General features: G+C 39.4%; 1 protein-coding gene across 2 annotated transcripts in view; it reads right to left on the reverse strand.

Annotated features, from left to right (window-relative positions):
* Window positions 1–2,080: 2,080 nt before the first annotated feature.
* The window catches only part of SLC25A24 (solute carrier family 25 member 24), a 57,978-nt gene continuing 40,955 nt past the window's right edge, over window positions 2,081–19,103 (reverse strand). For both annotated transcript variants that reach the window (XM_067727091.1, XM_067727090.1), the window contains exons 9-10: window positions 5,494–5,644; window positions 2,081–4,234 (exon numbers count right to left, since the gene is read on the reverse strand). In XM_067727091.1, coding sequence (XP_067583192.1) covers window positions 4,050–4,234; window positions 5,494–5,644 — 336 coding nt within the window. In that variant the 3' untranslated portion in view covers window positions 2,081–4,049. The remainder of the gene's footprint in view (window positions 4,235–5,493; window positions 5,645–19,103) is intronic.

The raw sequence follows: 19,103 nt of genomic DNA on the forward strand, positions 1-19,103 counted from the left end.
ATAAAAGGATTGTTTTCAATATTGTACAATTTGTATAAATTATAAACAAATAAATCCTGGGCAGTTACAAGGTGGCCAGAGAAGGAAGTGAGCACAATGACAGCTTTGTTGGTTTGCTAAGATTCAAGTTCTCTAATTCTTAGGAAAATGTCTAGAAAGATTTTAAGGTCTCTAAGTTAATTTGTCTTTTTAAAAATTAAAACCCTTCCCAGAGAAGGAAAGGCAAAGAGTAGCCTATACACATGCCATCATGTTGGGACAGCAGTTTCAGGGAAAACCATTGTGTGTGATGGACACGACAGTTACAGAAACTGCAAGGTTTTCCAGTGATGTTTCCAATAATGAGACTCCCAGCCCCAGAGGAGAGACATCTGAATCTTGGTTAGGAAACATTACCAAGGAACTGTGGCTATTGCAGTACCGGAAGTGCTCAGCAGACAGGCCTCCCTCCAGCTCTCTGTGGCTTCATCGCCTAATACCTTCTTTTTTGCTCACCCCACTCCAGGCACACTGACCTCCCCGATGTTCCCTCCTCCCACGGCCTTTACCTGCATTCCCTCTGCCTAGAATGCCCTTCCCAGACACCAGTGCCTGCAGCAGGTCCAGGCCCTTCCCAGACACCAGTGTGGCCTATTCCCGTGCCCTCTTCAGCCCTTTATTCAAACAGCACCTTCTCAGCAAGGTCTTCTCTGCCTAAAATTGCCACCTCGGCCCCAGCATTGCCTTCTACACTTAATCACCATCTGACCTATTACATATTTTACTTACTTCGTTTGTTGTCTGTCTCCACTAGATAATCTCCATTAGGAAAAGTATGGAGTCCTGTTCAAGGCTGTGTCCTCAGCCCCTAAAAGTATCTGACACACAGTAGGTGTTTAATAAATTCTCACTGAAAGAACCAATGAGCAAGTGAATGTTTACAGAATAAATGCCAAGTGGCCCAGGCTTGGGGCACTTCTGCTTTCACAACAAACAACGCTGCAGTGGCTATGGCCGAGCATCTGAGTATAGGCTTGTGGAGTCCAATTTGCAAACAAACAAAACAAGCAAAAAACAAAAAAACCAGAAGGCTGTGAACAGGTGTCTTCAATTGCACTGTGGTCAGAGGGCTGCAGCAGGTCCAGGTCCAGGCCCAGGCAGCTTGGACCTTTGCACAGCTCTGTCCTACATGGAAGCAGAAGGGCAGATGGAATTTTGCAGGGCATGCTCTCCCGGAGAGCGATTTGATGAGCTCAGTCTGCTCTGTGTTTCTCCCAAGCAGGGAATATGGCAAAGGAGGAAAAGGAGGGTTATTTGTTGCTCCTCTTCACACATATCATTACTCGTTTGGTGCTCTTCTCAAAACAAAGAAATTCCATGAGAACAAAAGAGCTGGGAAAATTCTTATTTGGGCATAGGGAACCTATGCTATACTTTTATACATGTGACCTGATGTAAAGCTCAAAAACCAAAATAGTATAAAATGCAATGCCTGTTCACGTGAAGCTTACGCTCTGGATGGGGATACAAGACAAACGTGTAAGAAACAAATTGGCGACATTTTTCTAATAAAGGGTCCCTGAGAGCCAAGGAGGGCAAATACGTTTTTCCTGGAGGCCGGGTAGCATTCAAGTTGGAAAGCAGAATTTCTTTGCAGTCTTGTTTTATTTTTTTTAATCAAATTTTATAATCTTTATAGGTGTAAAATCTGCATTATAAAATTGTTTTAATTACTTACCAGTAAACTTACTTAGCTTTTGTTTCCCACAACTTCAAGACAAACTGCTACTCCACCAAGATGTGCCAAGGAGCCCCGTGACTTTGGACTCTCTTTGGCACTATGAGTCCCGGGGGTATCACCCTAAATGGTGAATGTGGAATCTGGACATCACGAAAAATATCATCTTATACCAAAATATATGACAGAGGTAATAACTGTTATAGCTGTTCAGAAAAGGCCAAAATATTTGGAAAGACTACAGTGAGTCTTATTCAGTAATTCTATAGACTATTCAAACTGCTGCCAAAGATATAAACTGCAAGACACAGCCATTTTTTTTGCCTTAGTTACACTATTTTTTTTAAATGAGGAAACAAGACATTTCAAAAACATTTTAATATAAACAGAAAGTAAATATGCAGTAATGCCAGAAATAAACTATCTTCAACTCCAGGCTCTTTTCAAAAGATACAAGATACACAGATAAATCACATTCATTCCTTACAAATGTTAAAGAGCAAACAATTTAAATTCATAATGAACAATGAATATTTTTCAGTAGCTGAAATTTTACTCATTTCATAATTTTACAAGTGAAAAAAGAGCTAATCATGTTCCTTAATATTGTCATTTATGTATTATTCAAAAGTACAAACACCCTGAAGATAAGAGTCCCATTCTTATCATATGTATTATAAAAACACTGAGACATTTATCAGGTATAATTAACATAATGAAAACTATATGTTAGGATATGTTTCACAAACACAAGTCCAACATTTCTCTCTGGTTCGGAAAATATAAGAGGTAGTTTCAAATAAAGTAAATGTCTATTATGTCACTACATTTCCATTAAAATGTTGGCAATTTATAACAAATTACTAGAAATAAAACTTGAGTTTAAGAACTCAATTGAATATGGGGATATATGTATAGCTGATTAACTTTGTTATAAAACAGAAACTAACACACCATTGTAAAGTCAATATACTCCAATAAAGGTATTTTAAAAAAAGAACTAAATTGAAAAATGATAAGAATAACTTCAATTAATAAATATTTTTCTAAGTCCTAATCACACAAATCAGAAAAGATAGTTGATTAAAAAAAATGGCTTCAGTAAAATAAAAACATGCTATCAATATTATAAATCAAATTTTCTATATCATAATGTGTTTCTAAGCTGGGGGAAAGAGAAAATATGAATGTACATGTTTGTAAATTGGGCCTTTCATTCATAGTACCAAATATATAAAATTAATATATACTACTATTAATATATACTATTCTCCTAGCTTTGTGCTGCCCAAATTGAGAATTGCAGGGTCAAATAAATTAAAAGTGAGGGGGAAGTGAGAACGCCATTCACCCATGATCAACCTACTTCATGTAATTAAGAAATTTCAGATAACCAAGAATGGTCCCCAGAAGCCTTCCTGATTGAAATGGAAGTCTGACTCAAGTAGGAAACAAAGGACAAAGAGAAGAGAGGTGCTCTTCAGAAACTGATACAAGTAAAAGGGTTTTGTTTCCTGGTGCTTTTCAAAGCAATGACAATAAACAGAATTTTTCAAATAAGTTGCCTTGTGTTGATAATTTAACAGTAATATACTGACAATCAGTGTGTCATCCTGGGAGCCAAATAACAGTACAAGACAAATGGAGAAGTGCACACTGAAATAAATATTATTTTATCACTCTTCCTTACACAAAAATCTTATAAGTGGACCAGGGTATTCACATGCCTTGAAGTTCTGCCGCTTATGTTCATTCTTATTCAGCTTAAAAAAAGATTATAGACCTTATACCTATTTGGCTGCTGTAAGATTATGTTTTCATGCAATGATTCTCCATGAATGGTCCTACAAGGAAATTTTAAGTAGTTTATAAAGACATTCAAAATACATAAATAATTTAAGTTTCTAGGTTTTCCAATCATTTTGTTTTTAAGAAAAAGATATTTAAGTATAAAGGAACTGGCATAAACTTGAACCAACCAAAATAAAGATCAAAGATTTATAATTCACACAAAGCAAATTTAGTTCAGCAAGTACATTTTTTCAGATTTAGGATTCCAGGCAGAGATTTGTAGAAAGGACTAATAAGAAAAAATATAATTTTATTGCCTTTTCAAGACTGTATGAGCTTATCAAGACAATGATTTTTAGCATTTCTGAATGTATAAAATTGAGTCCAAATGTTTGAAGTTACCAATGATTTGCTCTTCCCTTTCGTGAAAAAAAAATACAGCTTCTTTTTGCCATGGACTTGTTGCAGCTCTAGGAGAAAAGGTCACTCTGGAGATGGTTGAAAGTTTCAATAACTATGCTAAAGCAAAAAATTCAGCATATCACTTCTGAGTTACTCCTAAAGTTTGTCTCATATTTTCATAAACCACATAACTGATGCCTACAGCAGGAAGCACCTTCATAAAGTTTGGGGTGATGCCTCTGTAAAGTCCTGGTATTCCTTCCTTAGAAATTATTCGTCGAAAGAGCCCAACCATGTTCAGCTGTGCGGTTCCTTCTACCATGGCTAGAAAATTAAAAAATAAACCAGGCTAATTTAATATTCATGCATGTTTTATTATGACTATGCAATTATGATTCAGAATGATTTTCTAGAACGAACAGAATAAAAGGATAAAATTTATTCCAAGGGGCCCAAGAAATAATTCTCCCTGTATGGCACCTAACAGTGAATGCCTTGATTATAACAAATATGAGTGATTACTCTGTGTTAGATATTGAGTTAGTTACTTTATATACCAATCCTCTAAGGCAAGTGTTATTATACCCATTTAATAAGTAAGAAATCGGAGGTTTAGAAAGATAGAGAAACTTGTCCCAACACACTTAGCTAGCCAAGTGGGAGAGCTGAAAGCTGATGGTCTATCTCTTCTGTAAATGGAATGAAAACTGCACAGCACTGAAAGAATCAGTAGCAACATATGTAAAGCAGTTGGCATCTGTCAAATTCTCAGTAAATGGTGGCTGGAGTTGTTTGTTATTATGGAACCTACAACTTCTGAACTGCGATTCCTCCCCACTGTGACACTGTCTCCTCGACTTTGATTACACAGCGCCCTCCTGGCTCTCCTGCCGTCTGATTCAGTATTCTCTTTTCTTATGATTTGCTGGTTTTTATTGCTATGCTAAAGTAGTATTCATTCTGTGCCTTTCTTTCACTTTCTGCTTTATTCCTGGCCAATCTCACCCACTACCATTTCTTTAAACAGTACTCCCTGAGCATTGAGACGCCTCTATCCCCAATCTCTCTTCCGAGTACCAACCTCCCTCCCCCAACCAAGCAGTCAATCATTAATTAACCAGTACTTCCAATGTAGATGATCTGTAAATACAAATGTAAAGAGTGGACTGCATGGCAAATGCAAGTTTTACTTTTTGGAACTTTCTGGAGTTTGGGAGTCTTTTTGCTGAATATTTTCGATCGACAGTTGGTTGAATCCATGAATGCAGAGCCCACGAATATGAAGGGCCAACTGTACTCTTAAAACATGCACTCTCAACAGGAGCATGAAAATCTTACTCTGTGCATAAACCACAGATATACATACAATATATGCACAGAGTAGCCGTGGTATTAAAATTTCATGAAGAGGAACTGATTTGGAAAAGAATTTCTAAAAAGCTTCCTTAAGAAGGCAATAATGCAAAAACGTTGAGAAATACTCTCTTAAAACCACACTCTGCTGTCTCAGTGGAACCTGAAGTTCCAAAAGCACGTTACTGATGCACTACTTTATCAGTGTCATCCTTGTATCCAAAACTCACCTTGAGCCTGCATGCGTGTTCTCACCAAAGCCAAGGGGTAGCTGGCCAGCTGACCACAGGTGCTGGATAAGGCACCACATCCCAGCAGCACCACGACTCCAGGGTTTACAGAGTCTTTGGCAAAATTATCTAGCCAATGGGACTTCAAGAGCTGCCAGAGAAACAGAAAAGAAGAAAAATAATAAACAACTAACTTTACAACTGCTTTCACTCAATATGAATGTTCTCACAGCTACTCTCATCCTTATGAGACAGGACACATTTCTGCAAGATTGGGCGGCACAGCCACTGTAGGAAGCAGCCGCTCTGTAGAGAGGTGGGGAAGCCACAGGGGATTCAAAACATGAGAGGTGTGACTGGGTGCTCATCTCCTTCTAACTAAATGTGAAGATCACAGCACACCAGACTAGGATCTAAACATTTCCTACGGTGCTTATCAATGAAAATAATATAATGCTACAAACTGCATCTAATTTTGTACTTTACACATATGTTATTTCATTCAGTCCTTCTACAAAAGCTCTGAGGTGGAGCTATTCTTCTGATTTTAGAAATGAGGAAAGTTAGTCTCAGTGGGGTTTTCTAAACAAGGGTGCTGAATTAAGTATATGGATCCTCAGGCTATGCTTCTTCCCTATTATCCTAGGTCCTTGTATTTCCATTAGAAGGCAATTAATTGAGAGAAATGTATAATCTACTTTTTAAATAAAAAATATCTGAAGTATTAAAATATATGCTAATATGTGGGGAAAATTATATACTAGTTTAAATATTTTAAGATAAAATGTAACTGCATACTTGGACCTTACAATTATATAACAAGAAAATCTCTATAAATTTGAAAAAAAAGATTATATTTAAGTGTCTTATTTAAGGTCCATTTAGTACTGTAATATGACAAGAAAAAGTCAATAAGGCTAAAGATAACCATGTCTGAACTACAAACATGAGAAAAGAGAAGTGATTCACTAGAAACTAAGCAACTATTTACACTATTAACACCAGAATGGGGGGGGGAGGTAGGAAAATGCACTTTTAAAACAATTAATTTAAAATCCTATAAAATCTACATGATCTGTAAGTCCTCTCTGTGTGTCCCATAATCATTTTCTTCTACAACCTAGGATCCATTATCATTCCTTGCCTCTCAGATCTCACTATATTATTTTTACTTATTTATTTTATTTATTTTTGTCTCCCCCTCTTTATTGGCTTTGTACCCCTCAATTTATAGATATTCTCAAAATTCTATCACCTTATGAAAGTTCTCTGGCAACATCAAGGTCATAACAGTGGGGTCCTGATCCAATAGGATTAGTGTCTTTATAGGAAGAAACACCAGAGAATTCATTCACTCAACTCTCTCTCCCTCTCCCTCTGGGAACATAGCAAGAAGGGAGCTGTCTGCAAGCCAGTAAGAGAGCCTCACCTCAAACCAAATCAGCCAGAACCCTGATCTTGGACTTCTAGCCTCCAGAACTGTGAAAAAGTAAATTTCTTTTGTTTAACCCTCCCAGTCTCTGGTATTTTGTTATGGTAGCCCAAACATACTAATACACTACCCAAAGCAAACTGCAAATTCAATGTAATCCCTATTCAAATTTCAATGACATTGTTTGAAGAAATAGAAAAAAAATGCAAATAGAATCTTAAGGGACCCCACCTAACCAAAATAACCTTGAAAAAGAACAAAGTTGGAGACCTCACACTTCCTGATTTCAATGTATATTACAAAGCAACAGCAATCAAGATAATGTGGTGCTAGCATAAAGACAGATACATCGAATAATGGAACAAAATAGAGAGCTCAGAAATAAATTCTTGAATACATGGGCGCATGATCTTCAACATGGGTGACAAGACCCCACATTGGGCAAAGGATAGTCTCTTCAACAAATGGTGCTGGGGGGACTTCCCTGGCAGTCCAGTGGTTAAGACTCCGTGCTTGCACTGCAGGGGGCACGGGTTCGATCCCTGGTCGGGGAACTAAGATCCCACATGCTGTGCAGTGGGGCCAAAAATTAATAAACAAAAATGGTGCTGGAAAAACTGGATACCCACAGGCAAAAGAATGAAGTTGGATCCTTATCTTACAACATATACAAAAAACTAACTCAGAATAAATCCAGGGCTGAAACATAAGACCTAATACTATAAATTTCCTAGGAGAAAACACAGGATAAAAGCTTTAGGACCTTGGCTTTGGCAACAATTTCTTGGCTATGATCCCAAAAGCACAGGCAAAAAAGCAAAAATAGACAAATGGATTTCATCACCTTAAAAACTTCTGTGAAGCAAAGAAAACAACCAATAGAGTGATAAGGTGACCTACGGAATGGGAGAATATATTTGTAAACCATATATCTGATAAGGATTTAATATCCAAAATAAATAAATAACTCCTACAATTAAACAACAATAAAAAATAACCTAATTAAAAAATGGGCAAAGGACTTGAATAGACATTTCTCCAAAGAAGATAAATAAATGGACAACAAGCATATGAAAAGATGCTCAACATCACTTATCAGAGAAATGCAAGTCAAAAGCACAATGAGATATTGTCTCACACCTGTTAGGATGGGCACTATCAAAAAACAAAACTCAGAGACTAACAAATATTAACAAGGATGAATGAAAACGCACTGTTAGCGGGAATGAAAAATGGTGCAGCTTCTATAGAAAACAGTTTGTTCCTCAAAAAGCTCAACACAGAATTACCATATGACCCAGCAATTCTGTATACTGATAGGTATACACCCAAAGGAACTGAAAGCAGAGACTTGAAGAGAGATCAATACTTGTATCCCTTTGTCCCAAGAGGTGAAAGTATCCTTGAAATTAATTCAACCCCTCAACAACTGATGGCATTCCAAGCTCCTCAAACCTATCAGCAGTTTTTGCCCTTAAGACAAGCTTGGAAGGTAACATAAACTTAAAACTCAAGAACGTCCCTGAGAGACTCGGCAAAATCCACAACCCACGTTGCGCAGGTTCATTTGGTTCCCTCAATTAAAATTCAAATTGACCGCAGTCAGCCTCTTCCTAACATTAAACAATATTCTTTAAATCTTGAGACCTTAGCAGAAATTAAACCAGTCATAAAGGAATACAAAACACAACACCTCATAGTCCCCTACACTAGTCTCTGTAATACACCCATTCTCCTCATTAAGAAACTCCACAAAAGAGGACGGAGATTTGTCCAAGATTTGAGGGCTATTAATAACATTGTCGCATGGCTTCCGGGAAGATGGCGGAAGAGTAAGATGCGGAGATCACCTTCCTCCCCACAGATACACCAGAAATACATCTACACGTGGAACAACTCCTACAGAACCCCTACTGAACCCTGGCAGAAGACCTCAGACCTCCCAAAAGGTAAGAAACCCCCCACTTACCTGGGTAGGGCAAAAGAAAAAAGAATAAACAGAGACGAAAGGATAGGGATGGGACCTGCACCAGTGAGAGGGAGCTGTGAAGGAGGAAAGGTTTCCACACACTAGGAAGCCCCTTCGTGGGCGGAGACTGCGGGTGGCGGAGGCGGGGAGCTTCGGAGCCGCGGAGGAGAGCACAGCAACAGGGCTGCGGAGGGCAAAGCGGAGAGCAAAGCGGAGAGATTTCCGCACAGAGGATCGCTGCCGACCGGCACTCACCAGCCGGAGAGGCTTGTCTGCTCACCCGCCGGGGCGGGTGGGGCTGGGAGTTGAGGCTCGGGCTTCGGTCGGAGCGCCGGGAGAGGACTGGGGTTTGCGGCGTGAACACAGCCTGCAGGGGGTTAGTGCACCACGGCTGGCCGGGAGGGAGTCCGGGGAAAAGTCTGGACCTGCCAAACAGGCAAGAGACTTTTTCTTCCCTCTGTTTCCTGGTGCGCGAGGAGAGGGGATTAAGAGCGCTGCTTAAAGGAGTTCCAGAGACAGGCGCGAGCCGCGGCTAACAGCGCGGACCCGAGACGGGCATGAGACGCTAAGGCTGCCGCTGCCGCCACCAAGAAGCCTGTGTGTGAGCACAGGTCACTATCCACACCCCGCTTCCGGGTAGCCTGTGCAGCCCGCCACTGCCAGGGTCCCGGGATCCAGGGACAACTTCCCCGGGAGAACGCACGGCACGCCTCCGGCTGGTGCAACATCACGCTGGGCTCTGCCGCCGCAGGCCCGCCCCGCACACAGTGCCTCTCCCTCCCCCGCGGCCTGAGGGAGCCAGAGCCCCCAGTCAGCGGCTCCTTTAACCCCGTCCTGTCTGAGACAAGAACAGAGGCCCTCCAGCGACCTACACACAGAGGCGGGGCCAAATCCAAAGCTGAGTCCCGGGAGCTGTGCGAACAAAGAAGAGAAAGGGAAATCTCTCGAAGCAGCGGATTAAAGCTCCACAATCAACTTGATGTACCCTGCATCTGTGGAATACATGAATAGACAACGAATCATCCCAAATTAAGGAGGTGGACTTTGAGAGCAAGATTTATGATTTTTTCCCCTTTTCCTCTTTTTGTGAATGTGTATGTGTATGCTTCTGTGTGAGATTTTGTCTGTATAGCTTTGCTTCCACCATTTGTCCTACGGTTCTATCCGTCCGTGTTATTTTTCTTTTTTAAATTTTTTTCTTAATAATTACTTTTTATTTTAATAATTTTATTTTACTTTATCTTCCTTACTTCCCTCCTTTAGACAATGAATTATCCCAAATTGAGGAGGTGGACTTTTAGAGCAAGATTTATGATTTTCTCCCCTTTTCCTGTTTTGTGAGTGTGTATGTGTATACACATACACATCTCTGTGTGAGATTTTGTGTGAGATTTTGTCTGTATAGCTTTGCTTCCACCATTTGGCCTACGGTTCTATCCGTCCCCCCTTTTTTTTTTTTTGTCTTAATAATTATTTTCTACTTCAATAACTTTATTATATTTTATCTTATTTTATTTTACTTTATCTTCTTTCTTTCTTTTTTCCTTCCTTCCCTCCTTCCTTCCTTCCTCCCTCCCTCCTTTATTTATTTCTTTTCTATCTTTCTTTCTTTCTTTCTACTTCTACTAATTCTTTCTTTCTACTTTTTCTCCCTTTTATTCTGAGCCGTGTGGATGAAAGGCTCTTGGTGCTGCAGCCAAGAGTCAGTGCTGTGCCTCTGAGGTGGGAGAGCCAACTTCAGAACACTGGTACACAAGAGACCTCCCAGCTCCACGTAATACCAAATGGTGAAAATCTCCCAGAGATCTCCATCTCAACACCAGCACCCAGCTTCACACAACGACCAGCAAGCTACAGGGCTGGACATCCTATGACAAACAACTAGCAAGACAGGAACACAACCCCATCCATTATCAAAAAGGCTGCCTAAAATCATAAGAAGTCCACAGACACCCCAAAACACACCACCAGACGTGGACCTGCCCACCAGAAAGACAAGATCCAGCCTCATCCACCAGAACATAGGCACTAGTCCCCTCCACCAGGAAGCCTACACAACTCACTGAACCAAACTTAGCCACTGGGGACAGACACCAAAAACAACGGGAACTACGAACCTGCAGCCTGCAAAAAGGAGACCCCAAACACAGTAAGATAAGCAAAATGAGAAGACAGAAAATAACACAGCAGATGAAGGAGCAAGATAAAAACCCACCAGACCTAACAAATGAAGAGGAAATAGGCAGTCTACCTGAAAAATAATTCAGAATAATGATAGTAAAAATAATCCAAAAGCTTGGAAATAGAATAGACAAAATGGAAGAAACATTTAACAAGGACCTAGAAGAACTAAAGATGAAACAAACAACGATGAACAACACAATAAATGAAATTAAAAATACTCTAGATGGGATCAATAGCAGAATAACCGAGGCAGAAGAACGGATAAGTAACCTGGAAGATAAAATAGTGGAAATAACTACTGCAGAGCAGAATAAAGAAAAAATAATGAAAAGAACTGAGGACAGTCTCAGAGACCTCTGGGACAACATTAAACACACCAACATTCGAATTATAGGGGTTCCAGAAGAAGAAGAGAAAAAGAAAGGGACTGAGAAAATATTTGAAGAGATTATAGTTGAAAAATTCCCTAATATGGGAAAGGAAATAGTTAATCAAGTCCAGGAAGCACAGAGAGTCCCATACAGGATAAATCCAAGGAGAAACGCACCAAGACACATATTAATCAAACTGTCAAAAATTAAATACAAAGAAAACATATTAAAAGCAGCAAGGGAAAAACAACAAATAACACACAAGGGAATCCCCATAAGGTTAACAGCTGATCTTTCAGCAGAAACTCTGCAAGCCAGAAGGGACTTGCAGGACATATTTAAAGTGATGAAGGAGAAAAACCTGCTACCAAGATCACTCTACCCAGCAAGGATCTCATTCAGATTTGATGGAGAAATTAAAACCTTTTCAGACAAGCAAAAGCTGAGAGAGTTCAGCAACACCAAAACAGCTTTACAACAACTGCTAAAGGATCTTCTCTAGGCAAGAAACACAAGAGAAGGAAAAGACCTACAATAACGAACCCAAAACAATTAAGAAAATGGGAATAGCAACATACATATCAAAAATTACCTTAAATGTAAATAGACTAAATGCTCCCACCAAAAGACACAGATTGGCTCAATAGATACAAAAACAAGACCCATATATATGCTGTCTACCAGAGACCCACTTCAGACCTAGAGACACATACAGACTGAAAGTAAGGGGATAGAAAAAGATATTCCATGCAAATGGAAACCAAAAGAAAGCAGGAGTAGCAATTCTCATATCAGGCAAAATGGACTTTAAAATAAAGACTATTAAAAGAGACAAAGAAGGACACTACATAATGATCAAGGGATCGATCCAAGAAGAAAATATAACAATTGTAAATACTTATGCACCCAACATAGGAGCACCTCAATACATAAGGCAAATACTAACAGCCATAAAAGGGGAAATCGACAGTAACACATTCATAGTAGGGGACTTTAACACCCCACTTTCACCAATGGACAGATCATCCAAAATGAAAATAAATAAGGAAACACAAGCTTTAAATGATACATTAAACAAGATGGACTTAATTGATATTTATAGGACATTCCATTCAAAAACAACAGAATACACATTTTTCTCAAGTGCTCATGGAACATTCTCCAGGATAGATCATATCTTGGGTCACAAATCAAGCCTTGGTAAATTTAAGAAAATTGAAATTGTATCAAGTATCTTTTCTGACCACAAGGCTATGAGACTAGATATCAATTACAGGAAAAGGTCTGTAAAAAATACAAACACATGGAGGCTAAACAATACACTACTTAATAATGAAGTGATCACTGAAGAAATCAAAGAGGAAATCAAAAAATACCTAGAAACAAATGACAATGGAGACACAACGACCCAAAACCTATGGGATGCAGCAAAAGCAGTTCTAAGAGGGAAGTTTATAGCAATACAATCCTACCTTAAGAAACAGGAAATATCTCGAATAAACAACCTAACCTTGCACCTAAAGCAATTAGAGAAAGAAGAACAAAAAATCCCCAAAGTTAGCAGAAGGAAAGAAATCATAAAGATCAGATCAGAAATAAAGAGAAATGAAGGAAACGATAGCAAAGATCAATAAAACTAAAAGCTGGTTCTTTGAGAAGATAAACAAAATTGATAAACCATTAGTCAGACTCATCAAGAAAAAAAGGGAGAAGACTCAAATCAACAGAATTAGAAATGATAAAGGAGAAGTAACAACTGACACTGCAGAAATACAAAAGATCATGAGAGATTACTACAAGCAACTCTATGCCAAAAAAATGGACAACCTGGAAGAAATGGACAGATTCTTAGAAATGCACAACCTGCCAAGAACTGAATCAGGAAGAAGTAGAAAATATGAACAGACCAATCACAAGCACTGAAATTGAAACTGTGATTAAAAATCTTCCAACAAACAAAAGCCCAGGACCAGATGGCTTCACAGGCAAATTCTATCAAACATTTAGAGAAGAGCTAACACCTATCCTTCTCAAACTCTTCCAAAATATAGCAGAGGGAGGAACACTCCCAAACTCCTTCTACGAGGCCACCATCACCCTGATACCAAAACCAGACAAACATGTCACAAAGAAAGAAAACTACAGGCCAATATCACTGATGAACATAGATGCAAAAATCCACAACAAAATACTACCAAACAGAATCCAACAGCACATTAAAAGGATTATACACCATGATCAAGTGGGGTTTATCCCAGGAATGCAAGGATTCTTCAAAATACGCAAATCAATCAACATGATACACCATATTAACAAACTGAAGGAGGAAAACCATATGATCATCTCAATAGATGCAGAGAAAGCTTTTGACAAAATTCAACACCCATTTATGATAAAAACTGTCCAGAAAGTAGGCATAGAGGGAACTTTCCTCAACATAATAAATGCCATATATGACAAACCCACAGCCAACATCGTCCTCAATGGTGAAAAACTGAAACCATTTCCACTAAGATCAGGAACAAGACAAGGTTGCCCACTCTCACCACTCTTATTCAACATAGTTTTGGAAGTTTTAACGACAGCAACCAGAGAAGAAAAGGAAATAAAAGGAATCCAAATCGGAAAAGAAGAAGTAAAGCTGTCACCGTTTGCAGATGACATGATACTATACATAGAGAATTCTAAAGATGCTACCAGAAAACTACTAGAGCTAATCAATGAATTTGGTAAAACAGCAGGATACAAAATTAATGTATAGAAATCTCTGGCATTCCTATACACTAATGATGAAAAATCTGAAAGTGAAATTAAGAAAACACTCCCATTTACCATTGCAAAAAAAGAATAAAATATCTAGGAATAAACCTACCTAAGGAGACAAAAGACCTGTATGCAGAGAATTATAAGACACTGATGAAAGAAATTAAAGATGATACAAATAGATGGAGAGATATACCATGTTCTTGGATTGGAAGAATCAACATTGTGAAAATAACTCTACTACCCAAAGCAATCTACAGATTCAATGCAATCCCTATCAAACTACCAAAGGCATTTTTCACAGAACTAGAACAAGAAATCTCACAATTTGTGTGGAAACACAAAAGACCCCGAATAGCCAAAGCAATCTTGAGAACGAAAAACGGAGCTGGAGGAATCAGGCTCCCTGACTTCAGACTATACTACAAAGCTACAGTAATCAAGACAGTATGGTACTGGCACAAAAACAGAAAGATATATCAATGGAACAGGATAGAAAGCCCAGAGATAAACCCACGCACATATGGTCACCTTATCTTTGATAAAGGAGGCAGGAATGTACAGTGGAGAAAGGACAGCCTCTTCAATAAGTGGTGCTGGGAAAACTGGACAGGGCATGTAAAAGTATGAGATTAGATCATTCCCTAACACCATACACAAAAATAAGCTCAAAATGGATTAAAGACCTAAATATAAGGCCAGAAACTATCAAACTCTTAGAGGAAAACATAGGCAGAACACTCTATGACATAAATCACAGCAAGATCCTTTTTGACCCACCTGCTAGACAAATGGAAATAAAACCAAAAATAAACAAATAGGACCTAATGAAACGTCAAAGCTTTTGCACAGCAAAGGAAACCATAAAGAAGACCACAAGACAGCCCTCAGAGTGGGAGATAATATTTGCAAATGAAGCGACTGACAAAGGATTAATCTCCAAAATTTATAAGCAGCTCATGCAGCTCAATAACATAAAAACAAACAACCCAATCCAAAAATGGGCAGAAGACCTAAATAGACATTTCTCCAAAGAAGATATACAGACTGCCAACAAACACATGAAAGAATGCTCAACATCATTAATCATTAGAGAAATGCAAATCAAAACTACAATGAGATATCATCTCACACCAGTCAGAATGGGCATCATCAAAAAATCTAGAAACAATAAATGCTGGAGAGGGTGTGGAGAAAAGGGAACCCTCTTGCACTGTTGGTGGGAATGTAAATTGATACAGCCACTGTGGAGAACAGTACGGAGGTTCCTTAAAAAACTACAAATAGAACTACCATATGACCCAGCAATCCCACTACTGGGCATATACCCTGAGTAAACTATAATTCAAAAACAGTCATGTACCAAAATGTTCATTGCAGCTCTATTTACAATAGCCCGGAGATGGCAACAACCTAAGCGTCCATCATGGGATGAATGGATAAAGAAGATGTGGCACATATATACAATGGAATATGATTCACCCATAAAAAGAAACGAAATTGAGCTATTTGTAATGAGGTGGATAGACCTAGAGTCTGTCATACAGAGTGAAGTAAGTCAGAAAGAGAAAGACAAATACCATATGCTAACACATATATATGGAATTTAAGAAAAAAAAAACGTCATGAAGAACCTAGGGGTAAGACAGGAATAAAGACACAGACCTACTAGAGAATGGACTTGAGGATATTGGAAGGGGGAATTTTAAGCTGTGACAAAGTGAGAGAGAGGCATGGACATATATACACTACCAAACGTAAGGTAGATAGCTAGTGGGAAGCAGCCGCATAGCACAGGGAGATCAGCTCGGTGCTTTGTGACCGCCTGGAGGGGTGGGATAGGGAGGGTGGGAGGGAGGGAGACACAAGAGGGAAGAGATATGGGAACATATGTATATGTATAACTGATTTACTTTGTTATAAAGTAGAAACTAACACACCATTGTAAAACAATTATACTCCAATAAAGATGTAAAAAATAAAAAATAAATAAAAAAATAACATTGTCATCAATCATCATCCAGTTGCCCTTAACGCTCATACCCTTTTAATGGCAATACCTACAGAGAATAAATTTTTCACTACAACTGACCTCTGTAGCACCTTTTTCAGCATCTCTGTGGATTGTGAAAGTCAAATTTTATTTTCTTTCATGTGGGAAGGACAATACATCTGGACTGTCATGCCACAAGTCTAGACTAAAAGCCCTTCCTACTTTTTACAGATCCTAAAAGCAGATTTAGCAGGTGTCATTTTTCTGTAAGTGTCCATCCTTTTCAATAGGTTGATGACCTTCTTTGCTTGTCTTCCAACGGGGCAAGTGAGCAAGATAGCATACATCTCCCCAGGCTGTTAGCAACTAAAGGTTATAAAGGTCTCTAAAGAGAAATTACAACTTATTCGAACACAGGTCAAATACCTAGGACCCTTGATCCCGGATTAAGGACTCCTTTAAGACCCTAATAGGATTCAAAGTGTCTTAAATTTCCCATAGCCACAGACCAAAAGACAACTTTAAAGATATTTCGGGCTGACTGGATACTACGGAAACTGGATACTTAATTTTTTAGTTGCCCAGCCTCTCAAAGCTTAAAGACCAGATCCTTTAGAGTGGTAAGAAAACGTCTTTAGGGCTCCAGAACCTGAAAAGTGGACTCTGCAGTCCCCTGCTTTAGGACATACTAATTATTAGCTTCCCCTTTTCCACTTCATGTTCGAAAGAAGAGAAATGGCTTAGGAGCGCTTACTCAAAGGCACAGAGGTCAACACCAACCCCTTGGATATTACACTCAACAATCAGACCTGTAGCCAGAGGCCTTCCTCCAGCATGAGAGCTATTTCAGCAGCAACAGCCCTTACAGCATCAACTGAGGAAATAGTTACGGGCTCTCCACTCACCATCTATGTTCCCCCATGCGGTAGGAGGCTTGCACAATTCTCATCACACTCAACACCTTCCTGCAAGCTGTCTTACCCCGCATGAAATTTCATTACTGACTTCTCACACAACCCGTTCCCGCTACAACAACTTCAACCCTGCAACCCTTCTCCCTTTACTTAGTGACAAAACTCCTCATGACTGTCTGACCCTGACTGATCAGTTATTAACCCTTAGAGCTGACTTACAAGAAACCCCTGTTGCTAACATTGAGATTTCATGGCTTACTGATGGTTCTTGTTTGAAAAATGGCAAAGGAAAATATTGTACTGGGTATGCAATCATCTGCTCCTTTGAAATAACTGAGGCAGCTCCACTGCTGACCGCTACTTCAGCCCAGCAGGCAGAACTCCATGGTTTAACTAGAGATTGCACCCTAGCAGAAGGTAGAACTGTGAATACCTATACAGATTGTCGCTTTGCCTTTAGGGTAGCTGATGACTTTGGCATGCTTTAGAAACCAAGAGGATTCTTAACCTCAGGGGGAAGCCAGATTAAGAATGAAAATTGGGTCAATAAATTGTTGGAATTGATCCAATTTCCATCTGTCCTAGCCATCATTAGGGTACCTAGGCATCCAAAATTAAATTCAGATGAAACCAAAAGAAATAACTTGGCTAATCAGGCCACAAGGACAACTGCCTTACAAGCCACCAAATCTCCTAGGAGTCATTTCCTGTGCCTCCCTGTTGCCCAATGGTCTAACCCTATGACACTGACTCCTTGAAATAACCACTGGAAATTAAAAATTCCCCCCCCCCAACATGGGACATGACTTTCTGGGACAGGTCCACCCCATCAATGTGAGACAAAGCAAATCTGTAAGTTGATTGGCAATGCTTTTAGAGAATGATCTTGATCAAAAGGGGGATATGTGACATAAGATGGAGTCACTTATGTCAAGGGGTTTTAAAATGAAGCTGGAAGGCCACTCAAGAGGTGGACCTTATGCCTGTCTCACCAGGTGGAACCATAAACGTATGAACTGGGCCACACCACAGATAGCCCAAGAACTCTGCAAGAACACCTGCAACTTGTCACAGTAATGAACACTTACCTCCCTCTAATGATAGCCTTAGCAATCAATCATGTTTAGTCAACTAGGTTCTGCCTTCAGCTCCAACTAAAAGTCTTTGTAATGCAAACCTCCCTTCTTTACCATTAAAAACCCCTGACTTGGGCTTCCCTGGTGGCGCAGTGGGTGAGAGTCCGCCTGCCGATGCAGGGGACACGGGTTCGTGCCCTGGTCCAGGAGGATCCCACATGCTGCAGAGCGGCTGGGCCTGTGAGCCATGGCCGCTGAGCCTGCGCGTCCAGAGCCTGTGCTCCGCAATGGGAGAGGCCACAACGGTGAGAGGCCCACGTACCGCAAAAAAACAAACAAAAAAAACAAACAAAAAACCCCCCAGAAAACCCCTGACTTTTATTCCCTAACAGACACTGTTCAGATTGCTACGCAAATCTATGTGTACCGAATTGCAATTCTTTGATCCCAAATAAATGCATTGTGTTTGATTATTGCCTCCTAGGTTTCTTCAGGTTGACAAGTACAAGGAATGAATCTGTACTACCCACATCAGTCTCTTGGTTTTATCAATGTTAAATTTTAACAAACCAAAGAAAATGTGCTATTTTTGCTTATTTTTCTCTCCTCAAAAAAAATCCCTAATATCATCTGCTAAGCTGAACAATTGTATCTGTAATAACCTTTTTTTTTTAATTGAAGTACAGTGAATTTACAATGTTTTATTAGCTTCAGGTATACAGCAAAGTGATTCAGTTATACATTCTTGTTTTCAGATTCTTTTCCATTATAGGTTATTACAAGACATTGAATATAGTTCCCTGTGCTATACAGTAGGTCCTTGTTGTTAACTATTTTATACATAGTGGTATGTATATGTTAACCCCAAACTCCTAATTTATCCCTCCCACTCCCACTATCCCCTCTGG

This window comes from Pseudorca crassidens, chromosome 2, assembly GCF_039906515.1.
Source record: "Pseudorca crassidens isolate mPseCra1 chromosome 2, mPseCra1.hap1, whole genome shotgun sequence".
Lineage (NCBI taxonomy): Eukaryota > Metazoa > Chordata > Mammalia > Artiodactyla > Delphinidae > Pseudorca > Pseudorca crassidens.